This window comes from Lissotriton helveticus, chromosome 4_1 (genome assembly GCF_964261635.1).
Source record: "Lissotriton helveticus chromosome 4_1, aLisHel1.1, whole genome shotgun sequence".
In the NCBI taxonomy this organism is placed as follows: Eukaryota; Metazoa; Chordata; class Amphibia; order Caudata; family Salamandridae; genus Lissotriton; species Lissotriton helveticus.
Window position 1 is genome coordinate 1565983305 of NC_136063.1, and position 21612 is coordinate 1566004916.

General features: G+C 47.6%; 1 protein-coding gene across 1 annotated transcript in view; it reads right to left on the reverse strand.

Annotated features, from left to right (window-relative positions):
* The window catches only part of PKD1L1 (polycystin 1 like 1, transient receptor potential channel interacting), a 1793388-nt gene that overhangs the window by 1555332 nt on the left and 216444 nt on the right, over positions 1–21612 (reverse strand). The window contains exon 5 of the mRNA XM_078688182.1: positions 14485–14643. Within this exon, the coding sequence (XP_078544308.1) occupies positions 14485–14643 (159 nt within the window). The remainder of the gene's footprint in view (positions 1–14484; positions 14644–21612) is intronic.

Below are 21612 nucleotides of genomic sequence, written 5' to 3' on the forward strand. Positions count from 1 at the left end.
TATCTGGGTCATTTAGTGGATGTATAGGTATGTGTTTGGGTGTTAGTGTATGCATCGGTGTATACCTGGGTGTGTCAGTGTATCCCTCATGGAATGCCTGGGTGTATTATTGGATGCATTTGTGTTTGGATGGTTGTGTCAGTGTGTAGATTGGTGTATGCCAGAGTGCTACTATTTAGACATTTTTTAACCTAGTTTGGTGATCACTGTACTTTTCCTTACTTTGAACACAAGCCCTCAATTTTGATTTATTTTTGTAAACATAATTCTCACCTTCATCGACATTATATACACTCATGCTTTTTCTGACAATTTATGTTTAAAATAACCCTTAATTCAAATACCTGTTAAATGTGTTTGTTGGTCTCTTTTTTTGTTTCTCATTATCAGTTAGAATCTCTCCTCAAGGAAAATGCGTAAAAACTAAGCACAAGAATGGTACACCACTCTCATACAAGGGAACTATTAACCGCTACCGCGCTAGCGGGTTTTCCCGCTGTGCGCTGAAATTTAAAAATCGCGCGGTTTGTGACAAAGCCAGCTCGTCATCCGCGTAGCGCAGGTAACGCCCATGACGAGCTGGCTTTGTCATCCGCATCGAAGGGGTTAATGGCAACATTTTCAACTTTGCTTTCAAGGTTAATGATGCAGAAAACATATCCCAACACCCCTTTCATATTTAACTTATGCTATACCACTTAAGAATGTTCAGCATAGTTAACCCTTTCTATCACTCCCCTAAATAAAGCCCAATTTGATGGAGGTCTAGGGTGGATTTGCAAATCCAATGAGGTATCCAGCATGCCCCCGTGGAACTTTGTCCATTAAACAATTTAACATTATTATACTATTAGTTTGCACCTATATTTCATTTATATGAGAGTACTGATTTAGAAAATACCTCCTCCATAATTTGGAATTTGTCTAGACCACACTACTTTTACATTTGAAAGTACAGTCTCTTCGTGACCCTTCTCCCAACACAGTTTAGCTCAGTTTCTATAGCAACCACCTTTAGAACACTCGTGTACTAGTAGGTCAAAGGTTCACAACACATTCTTTGAGCAACAAACTAGCTTCAAGCTCAACTATAGAAGGATTGGTGAACTATTTGCAAATATAAGCATATCCCAAATAGCACAAAACCAATTAACTTTTTCCAGGGCCAATCATACATCTAGTTACTTTTCTCAAAATCACTGCCTAATTTTAGCGACCTGCATATTCAGACCATCTACTCAATTTTGTTTTTTAAATTGGGTCCTATTCACCATTTTACCTACCTTTCATTTTAAAAACAGGCTCTTTCAGCGTGAGCTTAGTACTGTGTGATACTTTGCTTTCAAAATGGTTAGTGTGTGGATTGTGGGTCATAGATTTGTGTTTTGAGAGCATCAGTAGAGGCTGGCAGGGAATGGGGGAAGGGGCGGGGGCAGCATAAAAAAAATCCACTTACCTCTTCCGCCGGCCATGCCTCTCTTCTGCTTCTGGCGAGTCCCGGAACCAGGAAGCACCCAGGCTACCCATAGCAAATCACAATTCAGCAGCATTGTGATTGGTCTGAGCGAAGTGGATCGTTGCTCAGATGGGGACTGGGGGCATGGGCATGTTCCCCACAAGGCTGTGTAATGCAGCCTGATGGGGAAGAGGCAAAGTGCACATGAGTGTTCAGCCAGGCCAAGATGGCCAGCCAAGGAGTCCTCCCCCTGTTCCTCCAGCCCCGCCCACCCTAGTCCAGCACCGAACTACATCATAATTTTATTTTTCCTCCTCAAAGAGCAGTGGGGTGACGCTTCTCCACCTTAGTGGAGAAGCCACCCCTGAAGAGTTTACTAGAAAGAGTGCCATTGACAGTGACTTGGGTTTACCTAATGTGGACATTACTTGGGTTGGCCAGAGAGGGTTAAAGTTGAATCAATTTTTGCCTTTGGTTGAAAGCATTATGGATTGGCAACATACAGACCTCATGATTCTGCACTGCGGTGGCAATGACCTAGGCACACTGACTGGAGTAGGACTAGAAAGCCTAATGAAGGATACCTTTGCTCAATTAATGGCACTTTTCCCCTCATGCAGCCTTGATGTTCTCTAAAATTTGCCGAAGGCGGAAATAGAAGTAGTCAAATGAATTGTGTCTACAGATGGACAAAGTCAGGAAACATGTCAATAAAATGGTTTCTGCATTCCTCAGAGACCACAAAATGGGCTCCATCTATAACAACAATTTAAACTTTGCCAAGGAGGGTACATGTAGAAAAATTTGGTGTTCACTTAACAGAGAAAGGCAACAAAGTGTTCCTCAACAACTTGAAAGTCTGCATCCTGAATTATGTGTCACTATCATCTACACACAACAAACAACAAAGGCTCTTCTAAGAGGCACCAGGTTCTCAAACACTGGTTCATCTTCTTTTTAAATCCCTTTTTTTTAATAAATAATCATATTTGTGAATCTGCATAGCAAACACACACACTCAATGCACAGAAACACAAAAGGTTCTCAACTGTCCGACTGACTGCATGCATCAGACTGGATGTGTCAGTGTGTGTATCTGAATGGGTCTGTGAGTGAGTACATGAGTATCTGAGTGGGTCTGTGAGTGAGTACATGAGTATCCGAGTGGGTCTATAGTGAGTGTGTGAGTGTCTCTGGGGGTCTGTGAGTTAGTGTCTCAGTGTCTGTCTGGTTCTGTGAGTAGGTATGTGAGTACCTAAGTGGGTGTGTGAGTGTGTGCGAGAGTCTGAGTGTATCTGTGAGTGATGTGTGTCTATGGGTGGGTATATGAGTGGGTGCACGAGTGTGTGCATGAGGGTCTGAATGGCTGTGTGAGAGTGAGTAGGTTTGTGAATGTCTTAGTGGGTCTTTGATGTGTGTGTGTGTGCGTGTGCGTGTGTGTGTGTGTGTGTGTGTGTGTGTGTGTGTGTGTGTGTGTGTGTCTGTGGGGGTCCATGAGTGGGTGTCTCAGTGTATGAATGGGTTGGTGTGTGTCTGAGTAGTACTCTGAGTGGGTACATGAGTGTCAGTGGGTCTCTGAGTATGTGCATCAGTGTTTGAGAGGGTCTGTGCTTGGGTGAATGAGTATGTGTGACTGGGTGAGACACTCTGGGTGTCATAGTGGGTGTAAGAGCACCTATCTGGGAGCGAGATAGGGTGTGAATATCTGTATGGGTGTCAGAATGGGTGTGAGAGTAAATTTGTTTGATTCACGGTGTGATTTATGGATCCATCGTGGATTTAAACGGGGGCCACACTGAGCCCCATGATGGATCCGCGGATATCGCACGTGGCTAAAAGAACGTTTACTGGCATTTTGGTGTCCATTGTACAAGCCTTTCCCACATCTATTACACAAACATGTGGTCAGGTAAGCTCTAACCTGACACCTTCATTTATGTAGAAGCAACTTTTCAGCCCCGGGGACCATTTCTGTATACAGAAAATGGTGGACCCAACTTTTCTGTGAAGTTGCGCCCAGCCAATCAGGACTTAGCTTTGGCGTGTGGAGCAGCTGAGCCACCGCAGGTGGTTCCGCGGAGGGTACGCATCCCTAGACATACACATTTGGTTTTCTTTTAATATCTCTATAACTACAAAATTGTTTTACAACAAATCACAAAAAGGCTCTATCTGTGCCAAATTTGGTGCCATTCCGTTCAGCAATTCTGGCTGTAGTCTTGTTTAAAATCTCTATGGGAAACAAACTCCCCCCCCCCCCTCACATTTCACGGATCACCCCAACGTTTTCCATGCATAACTAGAATCAGCAGGACAATTATTTGGGACATTTTTGTGACAATTCATCAAATGGCACCAAAGCTATAGGCAAGACAAGATCCTAACTATAACTACCTACCGGCAACCGCCAGAAGGTGTGTGTGTGTATATATATATATATATATATATATATATATAATATATATATATAATATATATATATATATATATATATCTATATATATCTATATATATATATATATATATCTATATCTATATCTATATCTATATCTATCTATATCTATATATCTATCTATATCTATCTATATCTATATATATATATATATATATATATATATATATATTCACTGAAAAAAATATAAATGCTAGTTCCTAACTATGCATACAGAGTTAGGACATGTGAAGAAAGAAGAAAAAAATGCACAGAAAGAAAAAAAAGAAATTCAGAAAGAAGTAACAGAAGTCCTCAAAGATGAAGAAAAGTGAAGGAAGAAGGAAAACGTGCAGAAAGAACAAACAGAGGAGCAGAAAGAAGCCTTGTTGCAAAATCATCCCGTACCCTTAACTTTTTCAGATGGGTACTGGTGGTAACTGAGTCTGACTAACCAGTCCTAGAGCCAGTGCTATGTTAAAAGACACTTAGAATAAAGTGAAAACACCTACATACACTAGGGAACACTATGCGTTGAAGTATCCTTGTGATTAGCTTGACCTCCTCTGTAAGCCCCTAGTATATATTAGGGCAGGGAGATTAAAAATACCTCTTAAAATGCGCCACAGGTGTGTTTGCACACATATCACCTCAGGCACCCCCCACCCTTCATCAGTGTGCAAACACGCCCTGTGGGCGTTTTAAGTTGGGGGATAAAATCCCCTTGAATCCTGAGGGTCCCCGGGGGCCAACTAACCCACCAGGTATGTCCACTAAGTGCCACAGAGTTGCATTGCAGAGAGGTGTAAAATTGGGCATGGCCTCGGACCACCTCTCTGTAATGCAGCTCTGTGGCCCTTAACCACTTGGATGCTAAGCTACTTGCAGTGCTTCCATGTAATTTCCATTGAAATCAATGGAAACTCCATGACGAGCTGGGCTCGTCCAAGGGGTTAATGGAAGAACTCGGTGGGCTATTTCCCAAACGTAAAACGCACCACAGAGCGTGTTTGCACACGTCACCTCAGGCCCCATCCTCTCCCTTCACCACTGTGTAAACGCGCCCTATGGCCATTTTAAGTTGGGAGATTAAGTCCCCTTGAATCCTGAGGGTCAAACTAGCCCACTAGGTACCTCCAGTAAGTGTTGTTGCAGAGAGGTGTAAAAAGGGGCACAACCTGGACCACCTCTCTGTAACGCAGCGCATTGGCGCTTACTGGTAGCACCTAGTGGGCTAGTTGGCCCTCATGAACCCTCAGGATTCAAGGGGAATTAATTCCCCAACTTACAACTCACCAGAGGGCGCGTTTGCACAATGGTGAAGGAAGGGGGCAGGGCCTGAGATGACATGTCTGCAAACACGCCCTGTGCCGTGTTTTAAGTTGGGGAATGAATTCCTCTTCAATCCTGCCAACTAGCCCACCAGGTACCTCCAGTATGCGCCAGAGAGCTGCTTTGCAGAGAGGTGTTCAGAGGCCACGCCCCTTTTTACAACACTCTGAAACGCAGCTCCGTGGCGCTTACTGGAGGTACCTGGTGGACTAGTTGGCCTCCAGGGACCCTCAGGTTTGAAGAGGAATTAATTCCCCAACTTAAAATGTGCCACAGGGCGTGTTTGCACACGTCCCCTCAGGCTCCGCCCCTCCCTTCACCACTGTGCAAACGCATTGGGGGATTTACTCCCCTTGAATCCTGAGGGTCCCTGGGATGCAACTAGCTCACCAGGTACCTCCATTATGTGCCACAGAGCTGCATTGCAGAGAGGTGTAAAAAGGGGCATGGCCTCAGAACGCCTCTCTGCAACGCAGTTCCCTGGCGCATACTGGAAGGTTCTGGTGGGCTAGTTAGCCCCCAGGGACCCCCAGTATTCAAGGGGAATTATTTCCCCCTCTCCAAATGCGCCAGGGGGTGCGTTTGCACAGTGCTGCAGTGAGAGGGCGGGGTCTCCATGCGATGCTGGTCTTTTTTTTCAATTTTTTTAAGCAGGGGGGCTGTGTGGCCCGCCTACTTTTCCTACTTATTTTGCCGCGGGGCATGGCCATTTTTTAAATTATTTATTGGAGGGGGGAGGAGGCCGCGTGGTCCCCCCTCCCGGCCACTAATAGCCCCGCGGACCCCATCCCCCAGGGCTGGTCCTCTCTGTTGGGGACCGTGGGGGTGTCCTCAATCCCCCCACGGTCCTCCCGGCTCCCCGCCTCCTGCGGGAGCCCGCATTACTTTTCCACATGGGGAGCTGCTAAGATGCAGCTCCCAGTGTGGAAAAGCAATCGTCTTTGGTTTTTGGAAGAGAGAGCAGGTTTCCTGCTCTCTCTTCCAAAAACCAAAGCAGTTTGCTATGGCAGGGCAGGAGCCGCAATAGCAAACTACAGTGGGCACCCCGGGACACTGCAGGAGCCGGCCCTGGGGGGGTGGCGGTCCCCAGAGCCTGACAGGGAGGCCCCACTCCCAACATTAAAAAAGCCCCGGGGAGGTGGTGGTCCCCAGGGCTGAGGGATCTGTCCCGGACCCCCAATTATAATATTTAGAGCCTCAGGGAGGTGGCAGTCCCCGGAGCGTGTGGGGGCCTTTGAGCCCCCCCCACCCATTTATTTACGAAGCCCCGGGGGGTGGCAGTCCCCGGGGCTGGGGAGGCTGTGAGCCCCGCACATATTGTATTAAAGCCCTGGGGGTGGCGTTCCCTGGGGCTGGGGGGCCCCTCTGGGCCTCCCATTACATAACAATATTGCCCCCGGGACTTGGGCCCCCCCGGGGGCTTAATAGCAATTAAGTGCAGTAGTCCACGCTTCGTTTTATTTTTTTTTGTTCTCGGCAGGATACGTGCACCCTGCGCTGGCCTGGGGGTCCTTGTGGGACCCCCCCAAAACAGGCCTAGGGGGTCAGGGTGTTTCTACCCTGCCCCCTTTTTCCGTTTTACGTACTTATTTTCCTGATTTCTTGTGCCTCGGTTCTACCGAGCACAAGATGGCTGCCAACACTTCCTGGTTTGGAGTGCTGACAGCCAATTACCATAAAGCTTGTGATCAGGAGGGTGCGCGGCCATAGATATCGAAACTTTTTACATTTTGAATTTCTCAGGAACTACAGAACGGATTTACACCATTTCACAAAAAGGGTTCTTTCTGAACCAAGATCTACCTTTTTGCCAAATTTGGTCTAATTCCATTCAGCAGTTCGGGCTGTAGCTGTGTCTAAAGTTTCCTATGGGAAATTGTTAAGACACGAATCAGAGCCCGCGGCGGAAACAAGCGCTAAGGAAGACTACAAGAACCAGGAGCGAGCCCGCTAGAACTACCACTCCCAGAAGGCTATGCGCGAGGGCGTCACCATATAAACAACGAGGAAGCCAGCAGTCGGCATCGAATATTTTGAACCATAGACGCGCTTCCGTGTGATGCATCAGCAAGGAAGGTGAGCGCTGTTTGTGCAAGCGGGTGTGGAGAAGACGGCGTACGCTTTACCGGTGAGGAACCCTGCCGCTACTCGCTCCTGGGATTCACGGGATTCGCGTACCGCCCTGTTACCTTTGTTTGACCACGCTCAAGAGTCTTCGAGCGCTGAGGACTCCGGTCATTGCTAAAACATCGCCTGTCCCCGCTCGAGGGTTGTCGAGCGCCGAGGACTCCGGTCCTCGTGGAAACATTACCTGTCCCCGCTCGAGGGTTGTCGAGCGCCTAGGACTCCGGTCCTTTCTGTACAATTACCGTCCTCGCTCGAGGGTTATCGAGCGCCTAGGACTTCGGTCCTTTCTGCATAGATTCCGTCTCCGCTCGAGGGTTATCGAGCACCAGGGACGCAGTCCTTCGTTATACTCTGGCAAGTCCCCGCTCGAGGGTTATCGAGCGCTCAGGATTTCGCCTTTCTTTGACATTTGGCCAGTCCCCGCTCGAGGGTTATCGAGCGAGAGGAAAAGCCTATATTTCTTTGAGTTCTATTTTGTGTTTGCCCTCCGTTGGAACGTGTCAGGTCTGACACGAATGCGGAGGACGACTCTAAGCGATTGACACGACTTATCTGGCTAATTAAGATTCGAGTGGCATTGTCGGCCATTATTTAGCACAGTGCCCTCTGTTGGAGGGTGCTAGGACGGGCATCCATGCAGAGGACGGTTGGATCGTTACCATGACAATCAGCTATATGTATTCGCTTACGTTTGCCTTAGATATGAGCATGCCAGAATAAAGAGCTCGTGTTTACGTAATACGCTTCTGTTCCTTCTTTTGGGAGGTCCAAACCGGGGTGTTCGGGTTACCCGATCCCGAGGAACACAAGACAACATAATATTCGACCTTAAACAACATCGATCAACCTCCAGGTTGGGTAACCAGCCATGGCCACTTTGGAGGATGTGTTGGCAGCGTTAGTAGACGTCCAAAACGAACTAGCGGCATCGCGCCAAGAAACGGCGGATTTAAGAGCTAGAGTGGATCACCAACAGCGTAATCCGTTCAACACGGGGGCACCTATCACAGGTACGCCAGCTGCGGTTTTTGTAGAGATGCCTGTTGCCATACCTCTTGCTACACCAGAAAGGTATAGCGGGGATCCTACCACGGTTCAGGTGTTTATAACGCAAGTGGCGTTACATTTCTCCTGTAAACCGAAATCGTTTCCGACCAATCAGGCGCGAGTAGCCTTCATGATATCTTATCTGGCGGGGAATGCTGCTCAATGGGCGGTTCCATTGGTGAGCAGGGACGATCCACTACTGTACGACTGGGAACAGTTCCAGGAAGAGTTCGTGAAGGTGTTCGATCGGAGAGCGGATTCGTACACTGCAGACAGGGAACTGTTGGAACTGAAACAAGGCACAACCGGGCTGTTTCACTATCTGAACGCGTTTAGGCGCTTGGTTGCGGAATCCAAATGGCCCCCTGCCAAACAAACAGCGCTTTTCCACCCGGGTCTGAGCGAAGACTTGAAAGACGTGATAGCGCAGATAGATCCACAACCGGTGTACTGCGAAGACCTGATCAGCCTGGCCCTTCGCCTCGACCATCGACTTAGCGAAAGACAAGGGGGTGCGCACAAAAAGGACAAGGCCCCAACCACAACGGGTCATACGGCTGTCCCCGAGGCCACACCCACACCCCGCGGTGACTCCATGGATATTGGGGCCGTCAGAGCGAGCCTCACGGCCACCGAGAAAGAGTCGCAAAGAAAACAAGGCCTGTGTTTGTATTGCGGCAAAAAGGGACACTATGTTCGCGAATGCCCAGTGAAGCCCAAGACCGGACGTCCTCGTCCCAGTCGCATGTCCACAGCGTCTGTGGACAAACCGGCGGAAAACTAGCGAGCTCCCAGAACGAAGGGGATTCTCGGAGTCATGGTTCTATCCCTTCGGCACAACTACACACTTCTGAGAGCAACAGACACTTGTTCATTCCTCTACAGTTGCTGGTACGAAACAAATTAGTTTCGGTCTCTGCTATGGTAGACTCAGGGGCCACAGGGCTGTTTATGGATGAAAGGGAGTCACAACGCATAGGGTTAACGCTACAGAAGTGCGTGGTCCCGGAGGAGGTCTTTGCGGTGGATGGGCGCAGGCTGGTGTCAGGACCCATCAGCCACCACACCGGGAATGTTGAGGTGGTCTACGGAACTCAACACACAGAGACAATGGACTTCAACGTCATCTGTGCTCCGCAGTACGGGATCATATTAGGCTTACCGTGGCTGAAAAGACAACCCCTCGATCAACTGGGAAACCCAGGAGCTAATCATGGACTCCCCTTTTTGTTCACAGTTCTGCACGCGGAAGAAGGGTGTCCCAGAGAATTTGGAGAACCCGGGGTGGGTGGTGGCCACAGCTGCTGAAAAGGAGGTGGTTCTCCCAGAAGCCTACCTAGGATACAGAGATGTATTCGATGATAACCAAGCGGAAACGCTCCCACCGCATAGGGTATACGACTGTCAAATCGACCTAGTCCCGGGAGCCACAATACCTGGCGGTAGGCTGTACGCCTTGTCCGAGCCCGAAAACCTACACCTCCGGGCCTACCTGGATACGATGTTACGACTAGGGTTCATCAGGCCTTCGAGATCACCTGCGGCCTCACCACTGTTCTTCTTCCCTAAGGCAAACGGGGAACTCCGCGCTTGTGTGGATTTCAGGGCGCTTAACGCCATCACGATTAAAAATCGGTACCCACTGCCCCTCATCAACGTGCTCCTAGAACAAGTGAAGAAGGCTCATGTATACACCAAGCTCGAACTGAAAGGGGCTTACCATCTGGTCCGCATGCGTCGAGGAGACGAGTGGAAGACGGCTTTCAAGACGAGGTTTGGCCTGTATGAGTACCGAGTAATGCCCTTCGGGCTCTGTAACGCCCCTGCCGCGTTCCAGTTCTTTTTGAACGATGTACTGAGAGACATCCTGGATGTATACGTCGTCGTCTACATAGACGACATTTTGATTTACTCGGACAACACGGAAGAACACGTGAAACATGTGGCTTCGGTGCTACAGATCCTCAGAGACAACTCGCTTTACTGCAAGCTTAGTAAATGCGACTTCCACGTGACTACTGTGGAATTCCTAGGGGTCATGTTAAGCCCAGAAGGACAAACCATGGCAGAGAGGAAGGTGAGAGCAGTAACAGAATGGCCGGCACCCAAGAACCTCAAGGAAGCGCAGAGCTTTCTTGGCTTTGCCAACTTCTACCGTCGGTTCATAGAGGGGTTCTCGAGGCTAGTGACGCCCATCACGCAGCTGTTGAGGAAGTCGGTGACTTTCGGGTGGTCGGAAGAGGCGGAGGGTGCATTCCGTGCATTGAAGAACGCCTTCGTATCTGCTCCTATCCTTGCCCACCCTGACCCGGAACAACAATATACGGTGGAGGCGGACGCCTCCGACCTGGCGGTAGGAGCTATACTGTCGCAGAAGAACCCTGTGACGGGGTTGCTACATCCCGTTGCGTTCATGTCACGCAAATTAAACCTGGCGGAACGGAACTACCACGTCGCCGAGAAGTAGCTCCTGGCCATCAAGGACGCCTTTGCCGAGTAGAGACACCTGATGATGGGGGCCAAGCACGTAGTGATGGTATACACTGACCATCGGAACCTCCAGTTCATGACTGCCGCTAGGCAATTGACTCCTCGCCAACTAAGGTGGATGTTATTCTTCTCCGGCTTTCACTTCACCATCACATATAGGCCAGGAACTGAGAACAGGAAAGCCGACGCTCTGTCTCGGCAAACCACCGAGGCTAAGAGTCCACAACAGACCGTTGAGTCCATCATAAGCCCGGATGCGGTGGTAGGGGCGATCCAGCCGGGGGCGTTCCTACGCGACATCCAGAAAGGAGTCAACACCTTTCAATGGAAAACATGGCTTCGGAGACACGAGGAGTGGCAGGTCCGCGACGGCATTCCAGTTCGGGGCAGTTGTGTGTTGGTACCTACCACACGTTTACAGAAGCAGGTCTTCGTGTGGTGCCATGAGTCGCCCAGCGCTGGACACTTCGGACTGGAGAAGACAGTCGACTACGCATCACGACAGTTTTGGTGGCCGTCGTTGAGGGCGGATGTTCGGAATTGGATAGACACATGCGCGACCTGCGCTGCCATGAAACCTGATCACAGACGCCAGCAGGGCCTACTGCAACCACTACCGACTCCCAACAGGCCTTGGGACTGCAACTCCCTGGATTTTGTAGTGGGGTTGCCCGAGGATAAAGGATACACTGCCATTCTTGTGGTCATCGACTATTTAACCAAGATGGGTCGCTTTATTGCTTGTAAGGGAGTACCCACGGCTGGACAGTTGGCGGTCATGCTTCTCTAGGAGGTCGTTAGGGCTCACGGCCTCCCCAGTACCATTGTTTCAGATCGAGGATCGCAGTTCACTGCAAGGTTCTGGAAGACCTGGTGTGCGGCGCTACATGTCACCTCCGCGTTGTCCACCAGCTACCATCCGCAAACCGATGGCCAGACAGAACGCCTCAACCCTCAAACCCTCAAACCCTGAAGCAATATCTCCGCTGTTTCATCGATCAAGGGAAAGAGGAGTGGGTGGACATGTTGTGGCTTGCAGAAATCGCGTACAACAACGCCACACACGTCAACCAAGGTTTCGCCTTTTTACTGCAACTACGGGCACCATCCCCGCTTCCTCCCGTTGTCACACCCCTCGACGACGTTGGGCGTTCCTGAAACCACCAGAAGAGTGGCCCACATCAGGGATACAGTGGTAAGCGCAAGAAAGTGCTTGGAGGAGGCCAAGAGGAAATACAAAGCGACGGCGGATAAACGGAGGAGGCCGGGCCCACTGTATCAGGCAGGGGATTACGTATGGGTGTCTTCAAGGAACCTGAGATTCCGTAAACACAGCGATTTCCATCCTCAATTCATAGGGACTTACCGCATCAAGGAATGTCTCAGCCCGGTTAACGTGCGGTTGGAGTTGCCGGACAACTTAAGGATTCACCCAGTGTTCCATGTCTCCCTGCTCAAACCCTCCGTGTCGCCCAAACGCCCTGCTCCTCCACCGGTGTGGGTGAACGGTGAGGGAGAATACGAGGTTCACTGCTTCAAGGATTCACGCTGGCGCAGGGGTAAGCTGTGGTACCTCGTTGCGTGGAAAGGTTACGGGCAAGAAGAGGAGTCCTGGGAGCCTGTAGCTGGGATTTGTGCGCCAAGATTGGTTTCCGCGTTCCACAGAAAGCACCCTCACAAGCCCGGTCCGTCTGGTGGCCCATGATGGGAGGGGGATGTTCTGTTAAGACACGAATCAGAGCCCGCGGCGGAAACAAGCGCTAAGGAAGACTACAAGAACCAGGAGCGAGCCCGCTAGAACTGTCACTCCCAGAAGGCTATGCGCGAGGGCGTCACCATATAAACAACGAGGAAGCCAGCAGTCGGCGTCGAATATTTTGAACCATAGACGCGCTTCCGTGTGATGCATCAGCAAGGAAGGTGAGCGCTGTTTGTGCAAGCGGGTGTGGAGAAGACGGCGTACGCTTTACCGGTGAGGAACCCTGCCGCTACTCGCTCCTGGGATTCACGGGATTCGCGTACCGCCCTGTTACCTTTGTTTGACCACGCTCAAGAGTCTTCGAGCGCTGAGGACTCCGGTCATTGCTGAAACATCGCCTGTCCCCGCTCGAGGGTTGTCGAGCGCTGAGGACTCCGGTCCTCGTGGAAACATTACCTGTCCCCGCTCGAGGGTTGTCGAGCGCCTAGGACTCCGGTCCTTTCTGTACAATTAATGTCCTCGCTCGAGGGTTAACGAGCGCCTAGGACTTCGGTCCTTTCAGCATAGATTCCGTCCCCGCTCGAGGGTTATCGAGCACCAGGGACACAGTCCTTCGTTATACTCTGGCAAGTCCCCGCTCGAGGGTTATCGAGCACTCAGGATTTCGCCTTTCTTTGACATTTGGCCAGTCCCCGCTCGAGGGTTATCGAGCGAGAGGAAAAGCCTATATTTCTTTGCGTTCTATTTTGTGTTTGGCCCTCCGTTGGAACGTGTCAGGTCTGACACGAATGCGGAGGACGACTCTAAGCAATTGACACGACTTATCTGGCTAATTAAGATTCGAGTGGCATTGTCGGACATTATTTAGCACAGTGCCCTCTGTTGGAGGGTGCTAGGACGGGCATCCATGCAGAGGACGGTTGGATCCTTACCATGACAATCCGCTATATGTATTCGCTTACGTTTGTCTTAGATATGAGCATGCCAGAATAAAGAGCTCGTGTTTACGTAATACGCTTCTGTTCCTTCTTTTGGGAGGTCCAAACCGGGGTGTTCGGGTTACCGATCCCGAGGAACACAAGACAACAGAAATACACGTTTTGGGACCCCCTTTTTTCTCCACCCCCGATTGATGAATCACCCTGAAACTTTCAAGATAGGAGCGGACCGGGCCATAAGTTTTGAAAATTTCACGAAGATTGGTCAATCGGCGCCAAAGTTATTGAGAATAGAATGTTGCAAATTTCCTATGGAAAATAGGTCCTAACTATAACTAGGTTGGTTAAAAACTATGCTCCGGGGGAGGGACAAACTCAGAAAGAGGAGGGAAAGCCATCAATAAGAAGCAAGTGAATGAAAGTGACATGAAGGTCAACCATGGTAAGCAATGGTCTAGTGCAATGCAAGAATAGGTATTTTCCACAATTGGTCTTTGACAATCAACACCTAACAGCTGTCTATGGCCTAGAACTTCATCTAAAAGAGGCACAGAAAGCTATCGCCTAATCACCAAAGGGCCTGTAAGAGAGGCACATTAACCTGCACTTAGAGTGCCAACTACCTCCAGGCATGCATTACGCCTAAGCCAATAATAGTAAGATTATCCCGGTTATAGAGAGGCGACTAGAATATCATGACGCTCTTACAAATAGCTTTACTTTACACTGAACAAACTCCAATATGACTTCACCCTGCACTCTAACGGCAGTGTTTCAGTTAACAATTACTTCATGCCAAGTCAGTTTGGTATAGAGGATTTCACTGCCGACGTATGACGCGGCCTAGTTAAAACAAATTCTACACACTTTGTAAAGTGGAATATTTATTTACATTGTGAAACAACTCTCAACATATAGTAAGACAATTGTTGATGTATAGAAATGATACAGAATAGCAACTTACATATTACGTAACTTCCAGGCGTCGAGTACATCCCATTAAGGGAAAATGTAAAACAATCATTCCACTGAACATTTGTTGTGTAGCCGACTACATTTTCTGAAGTCCACTGTATACGCAGTTCAATTATTGTAAAGTTTTCAAATGTCAAATTTTGAATTCCTGGAAAAAGAAAGAAAACTGAATAGCAAAACAGATTTCAAAATAATGAAGGCTAACAGTAAACTTATTTTTGACAGAGTACTTTGAAAACTATTTTCAGTTTCTTCCATTTCATTTATGACATTTTGTGTCATGTAGCCAAGCATACTACTGATCGTAACATCACAGGTGGTATATAGCCTAGAGCAGGATTTCTGCAAACCACCAACTCACACCGTGAAGTTTGATTGTAAATAAAGTTGCGTGCACTGCAACTTAAAGCTCTCCTGTTTTGTTAGGAATCCTCATCCTCACTGCCAGGGCTTTAAGTGGGATGAGGAGTCTCTAAATGGCAAAGATTACCTTGTGTAATGTACTTTCAACACCAGCATCAAGAGTATTTTCAACGTAACCCCCAGCAACAAGGCTTCATGTAGAGTAGAATGTGGAAACTACATGGGGGGGCAACAATGGATGGGAGTCTTGGAAGCGAGAGGAACTATGGGAATTGCTGTTTATTCAATGAATAGTTGCTAGTGGGATAACGCGCTTTCGCTGGTTGAAGAGAGAGGTGCAGCGAGAGTTAGTGAGTCACGTGTTGTCACAGCTTATTCGAACAGGGTCATTAAGGTGAACGTTCACCAGCGCTCAGTAAACCTTTGTTGGAAGTGAGAAGCTGGAGCAGCATGCAGTTAATCTGTGGGAAGATTGCATAGTATTTTTTAACATGAAAGGTCGATCTGTTTAGTGCCACGGTAAGCGCGTTTCAGAATATTTCCTGTATCAGCATGGTAAATGTTCCTTTTAAGAATAGGCAGCGGTTTTCGATCCAGTAAGATTTCAGTAATGCGGATGTGAGATACTTTCAGGTGTCATTACAGGGTAACGTGGGTAGCGTTTGCAGTCAGAAAAGTTAAGCAACAATGACAGTAAAAGCGTGAACACAAATAATGATATATGGTAAAAGTCAGTTGCTTTTTCTTAAAAAAGATGTTTTTATAAAACTAGATTGCTATTTAATTGATGAGGTTCCATTTTTGTTTGTACCCTAGAAACCCCTGAAGAAGGGATAAAATTCCCGAAATGCATTGGGTGACTGGCAATAAAAACGTGGCAAAAAGGAAACCTGGATTCTCCTGTGTGTTTTTGAAGAGTCAAAGAAGAAAGATAATGAATATAATGGATTGAAATAAAACAGTGTGAAGAAAGGATAAATGATTTATGGATAAAATTGAAGAATAATTAAAAAATGGATTACGAATTTAATTCATTAGATTCATAGGTTGTGCAGCTACACGGAGACCTAAATGTGTCTCTCTTTTGGTTTTCTCTTCATTGGCATTGCGAATGGGCGGAGCACAAATGGCTAGCACGCCGACAATGTTTAATACGGACAGTAAAAGCAATGATTGACAATTAGAGGAAGAAGTAAGAAGAAAAAAGAAAGGTGTGCATCTCTCCATTTATATGCACGAGTCTGTAAAAGTGGCATGGACCAGGTAATTAAGGGCATGTCTTAAATATGGAAGCTACTATTCAACGATTCCACCACACCTGTAAGCACTGCATTTTCTTTTGCTTTCGCCTTGTCAATATTTTGGCAACTGTACCTCATGCACACATTTGCAGAGAATCACAATTGCAAATAGAATATGTGATAATTGCCCTGTGTGCTCTGCAAAGAAGTCAATGAATGGATAACCATATATTCTGAACACCTTTTTGACCGACTGACAGGCACTGTGAGAACCTTGCACTGCCCTCAGTTTAGAGCTCTTGGGCGTGGCTTTGGCAACCATGATGGTGGCTGCATGCCAGGGCTGCTCCTGTGGCCCCCACGAGAATCCTTCTCCATCCCTTACCCGACAGCAAGGCTTTTGCTTCCTCTACCATCTCTTAGCTGGAGGGGACTCTGAGACCTGAGCCAAGCCACTGCTGAACTGCACTTTGGGCTAGAGTTGACTAGACCGCCACGAGGCATAGAAATAATGAAGGCCCACAACTGAGTTGAGGGCCTGGAGGGACACAGCGGGACCGCGGAGCTGAGCAGGCCTATTGCAACTTTCAACAGTTGCACCAAGTAGGCTCTGCTTCAGAGACAGCTGTTGTGGAGCAATGCTGCCATCTAACACTGCTGCGTGGTTGGCCACCGGCTCACTTGGAAGTGGCGAGCATGGATCTGGGGGCCCAATCAGCCATGGGGCGAGAAGACGCTGCGGTGCAAACTGACCATCTGAGCTGGATAAGGAAGAGGTACCGAGGCCCAATGATTTGGAGAAGAATGCATCTAAGAGGTAGGGGTGGTTGGCCCTGAATTGGCACCACTTGGGCTCCCTTCTACTTGACAGTGCCCTGCCTCTGAGGGGGGAGAAGGAGGGGAAGGTGTGTGGGGTACAGCTCAAGATAAAAGGAATTGTGACTCACTTTACAAATGGTATGGCATTGGCATATACATTGACATTCATGTATACTTTTAATTTAGATGGTCCCCATCTGACGGGACCTCAAAAAATGGGCAAACATCTAAAACATTGTTATATATGGTCAAAATCCTTATAGGCTGTATCAATCACGCTGGTATTAGGAGTTGACAGAGTAGATGTCAGTCTACGTTTCGACCCAGATACGTGTAGGATTGATGGTCCTTACAAGGCGGGTCTTCATCAGGACAAATAAGGGAAGGGCACACCTCCTAGGGTCAGAAAGAGATATAAAGACTATTTATTGGAAGACTCAAAGTGTCATGACATACCGGCGAAAATATCGCAGATTGATTTACATTAAAAAAGAGGACTATAAATAAAGGCACATATTGTGCTCGCAAGGGACAGGACGTGATTACCTGCACCCTTGTACGTTAGGAAGGAACTGATTATGGCGGCGGTTATTCGTCGGCGATCTACAGGAAATGATTTAGAATGGAAAAACCTTATGAGGGGTAACTGTGAGAGATCATAGGGAGCATTCTGAGTATTAGCGTTTTAAAATTGTTACCTGGTTCAGTGGAAACGGCTGGATTACTCAGCACAGCTAGTCTGGGGAGGTAAAGGTGTGGATCAGTAAGTCAGTGTACATGCTACAGATGTCTCTAAATCAAATAAAGACCACTTGAAATGAATGGATTAGGGGCCAGTGGTTCGCTCACCCATTTGTTCAGAAGCGGGAAATGAGTAATTGGTCTTAGTGTCAGCAGAAACGGCTGGAATATCGACAGCGCGGTTCTGGGGAGGCAAGAAAATAAATCAGTGAAAATAACCGCCACAGAAGTCCAATCGCAGGAAAGGATAATTAAAGAGGGGGAAACCTCGGTCCCGCAGTCAGCTTACCTAGATTAGGAAGCTTGAACACGAAAAATCCGTCTTTTGGCTTGTCTCCATTCCCCGTAACCAGGAAGTCAGGCGGGGAGGGGGCGTGGTCACTTTAGGAGCCAAAGTCATGGAGGTGGAGAAAAGACTCGTCGTTAGTCGTTGCCTAGTAACCGGTAGCGTCCCAGAGGGGAAGCGAGGTAATTGTAGGGCTTTACAAGACACTGGGGCCGTGTGTTGACATAACGGATATTACATTGATGAAATAGTATACAATATATTCTGTTGAGCCACATGTTGGTTAAAACTTATTTCTCAGTCACGATGGTTAATGCAGCACGCTGTAGCATAGGGCTTGTACATAATGTACTCAGATCAGATATTCTAGAATTGTAAAATTGGTACCGTAGGGTTATCTATCGCGTGAACCAATAGCGTGAACCTATCCCCAGGATGGTTAAGACGCATTCGTTTATTATTTTACTTTACAAACACACTTTTCATGTCTGCGTGGACCTACCGGCATGGCGGTCAGACGCATTTACATATGTTTAACCGGAGCATACTTATTATATGCGTGAACCTGCCATCAAGGCGGTCAGACGCAGTGTACAACGTTAGCATCAGAGTCAAAAAAGAAGAATGTCAGAGAGTGACAGATTAGATTTGTGGGAGTTTCCCACAGCAAGGAATGACAGGAAGGATTTTACAGGTTAGCCAGTTGAGCAAAACTACTTTCAGATTCATTGAGGCCATTGTGGACTGAGTCAAAAAAATGTATCCATTTAAGTTCCCTGATGTTGAGAATGGGAATTATGTTACCACCCCTTGGGCCCAATTTGACCTGTTCAAGTACGGTCCACTGTAGATGTTCAGGTGAGTGATTCTCTTTTATGCAGTGTTCTACTAGAGGTGCTCCCTGAACCTTACAGCGGATGCGGCTGCAGTGCTGGAGAAAGCGCATTTTTGCTCGTTGTTGTGTCTGTCCAACATAGATTAGGTCACATGGACATGTGATGCAATACACCACGTTTGTGGTGTTGCAGTTCGTGTGTGATTTAAGTTTTACACATAGATGTTTGTGGACAAACTCTTTGGTTTGTATCGTAGACGGGCATGCCTTACAATTGCCACATCTGAAATGGCCTATGATTGGCGGAAGGTTCCACATGGAAGTAATTGTTGGTCCCTGGTCAATGTCAAGAAATGAACTTACAACGTGGTCACGGATGTTCTTGGCCTTCTTAAACGAATGCAAAGGTAGATTCTTAAGGGCAAGATCGTCTGAGATCAAATGCCAATGTTTGTTGACCACTTTCTTAATCGCATTGCTCTGAGTCGAGAAAGTTGTTACGCAGATCAAACGTTTCTCATTGCTCATTGTACGGTCATTAGCTTGTAACAGGACTTCTCTGGGATTAAACCATGCTCTTTTTCTGGCTCTTTTGATCAGGCGTCTGGGGTAGCCACGTTCAATCAGTCGTTCCATCAGGTCACCAGACTGTGCCATGTAGTCGTCCTTTTTACTGCAATTGCCGTGGATTCGCAAAAATTGCCCAAAGGGCAAGTTGTCCCTCAGGCCTCTGGGATGATGGCTGGAGTATTGCAGGGGGCACTCCATACAACTCTGTTTAGGAAGCCAACAGAGAGAAATTCCTTACTGCAATACTCCAGCCATCATCCCAGAGGCCTGAGGGACAACTTGCCCTTTGGGCAATTTTTGCGAATCCATCGCAATTGCAGTAAAAAGGACGACTACATGGCACAGTCTGGTGACCTGATGGAACGACTGATTGAACGTGGCTACCCCAGACGCCTGATCAAAAGAGCCAGAAAAAGAGCATGGTTTAATCCCAGAGAAGTCCTGTTACAAGCTAATGACCGTACAATGAGCAATGAGAAACGTTTGATCCTCGTAACAACTTTCTCGACTCAGAGCAATGCGATTAAGAAAGTGGTCAACAAACATTGGCATTTGATCTCAGACGATCTTGCCCTTAAGAATCTACCTTTGCATTCGTTTAAGAAGGCCAAGAACATCCGTGACCACGTCGTAAGTTCATTTCTTGACATTGACCAGGGACCAACAATTACTTCCATGTGGAACCTTCCGCCAATCATAGGCCATTTCAGATGTGGCAATTGTAAGGCATGCCCGTCTACGATACAAACCAAAGAGTTTGTCCACAAACATCTATGTGTAAAACTTAAATCACACACGAACTGCAACACCACAAACGTGGTGTATTGCATCACATGTCCATGTGACCTAATCTATGTTGGACAGACACAACAACGAGCAAAAATGCGCTTTCTCCAGCACTGCAGCCGCATCCGCTGTAAGGTTCAGGGAGCACCTCTAGTAGAACACTGCATAAAAGAGAATCACTCACCTGAACATCTACAGTGGACCGTACTTGAACAGGTCAAATTGGGCCCAAGGGGTGGTAACATAATTCCCATTCTCAACATCAGGGAACTTAAATGGATACATTTTTTTGACTCAGTCCACAATGGCCTCAATGAATCTGAAAGTAGTTTTGCTCAACTGGCTAACCTGTAAAATCCTTCCTGTCATTCCTTGCTGTGGGAAACTCCCACAAATCTAATCTGTCACTCTCTGACATTCTTCTTTTTTGACTCTGATGCTAACGTTGTACACTGCGTCTGACCGCCTTGATGGCAGGTTCACGCATATAATAAGTATGCTCCGGTTAAACATATGTAAATGCGTCTGACCGCCATGCCGGTAGGTCCACGCAGACATGAAAAGTGTGTTTGTAAAGTAAAATAATAAACGAATGCGTCTTAACCATCCTGGGGATAGGTTCACGCTATTGGTTCACGCGATAGATAACCCTACGGTACCAATTTTACAATTCTAGAATATCTGATCTGAGTACATTATGTACAAGCCCTATGCTACAGCGTGCTGCATTAACCATCGTGACTGAGAAATAAGTTTTAACCAACATGTGGCTCAACAGAATATATTGTATACTATTTCATCAATGTAATATCCGTTATGTCAACACACGGCCCCAGTGTCTTGTAAAGCCCTACAATTACCTCGCTTCCCCTCTGGGACGCTACCGGTTACTAGGCAACGACTAACGACGAGTCTTTTCTCCACCTCCATGACTTTGGCTCTTAAAGTGACCACGCCCCCTCCCCGCCTGACTTCCTGGTTACGGGGAATGGAGACAAGCCACAAGACGGATTTTTCGTGTTCAAGCTTCCTAATCTAGGTAAGCTGACTGCGGGACCGAGGTTTCCCCCTCTTTAATTATCCTTTCCTGCGATTGGACTTCTGTGGCGGTTATTTTCACTGATTTATTTTCTTGCCTCCCCAGAACCGCGCTGTCGATATTCCAGCCGTTTCTGCTGACACTAAGACCAATTACTCATTTCCCGCTTCTGAACAAATGGGTGAGCGAACCACTGGCCCCTAATCCATTCATTTCAAGTGGTCTTTATTTGATTTAGAGACATCTGTAGCATGTACACTGACTTACTGATCCACACCTTTACCTCCCCAGACTAGCTGTGCTGAGTAATCCAGCCGTTTCCACTGAACCAGGTAACAATTTTAAAACGCTAATACTCAGAATGCTCCCTATGATCTCTCACAGTTACCCCTCATAAGGTTTTTCCATTCTAAATCATTTCCTGTAGATCGCCGACG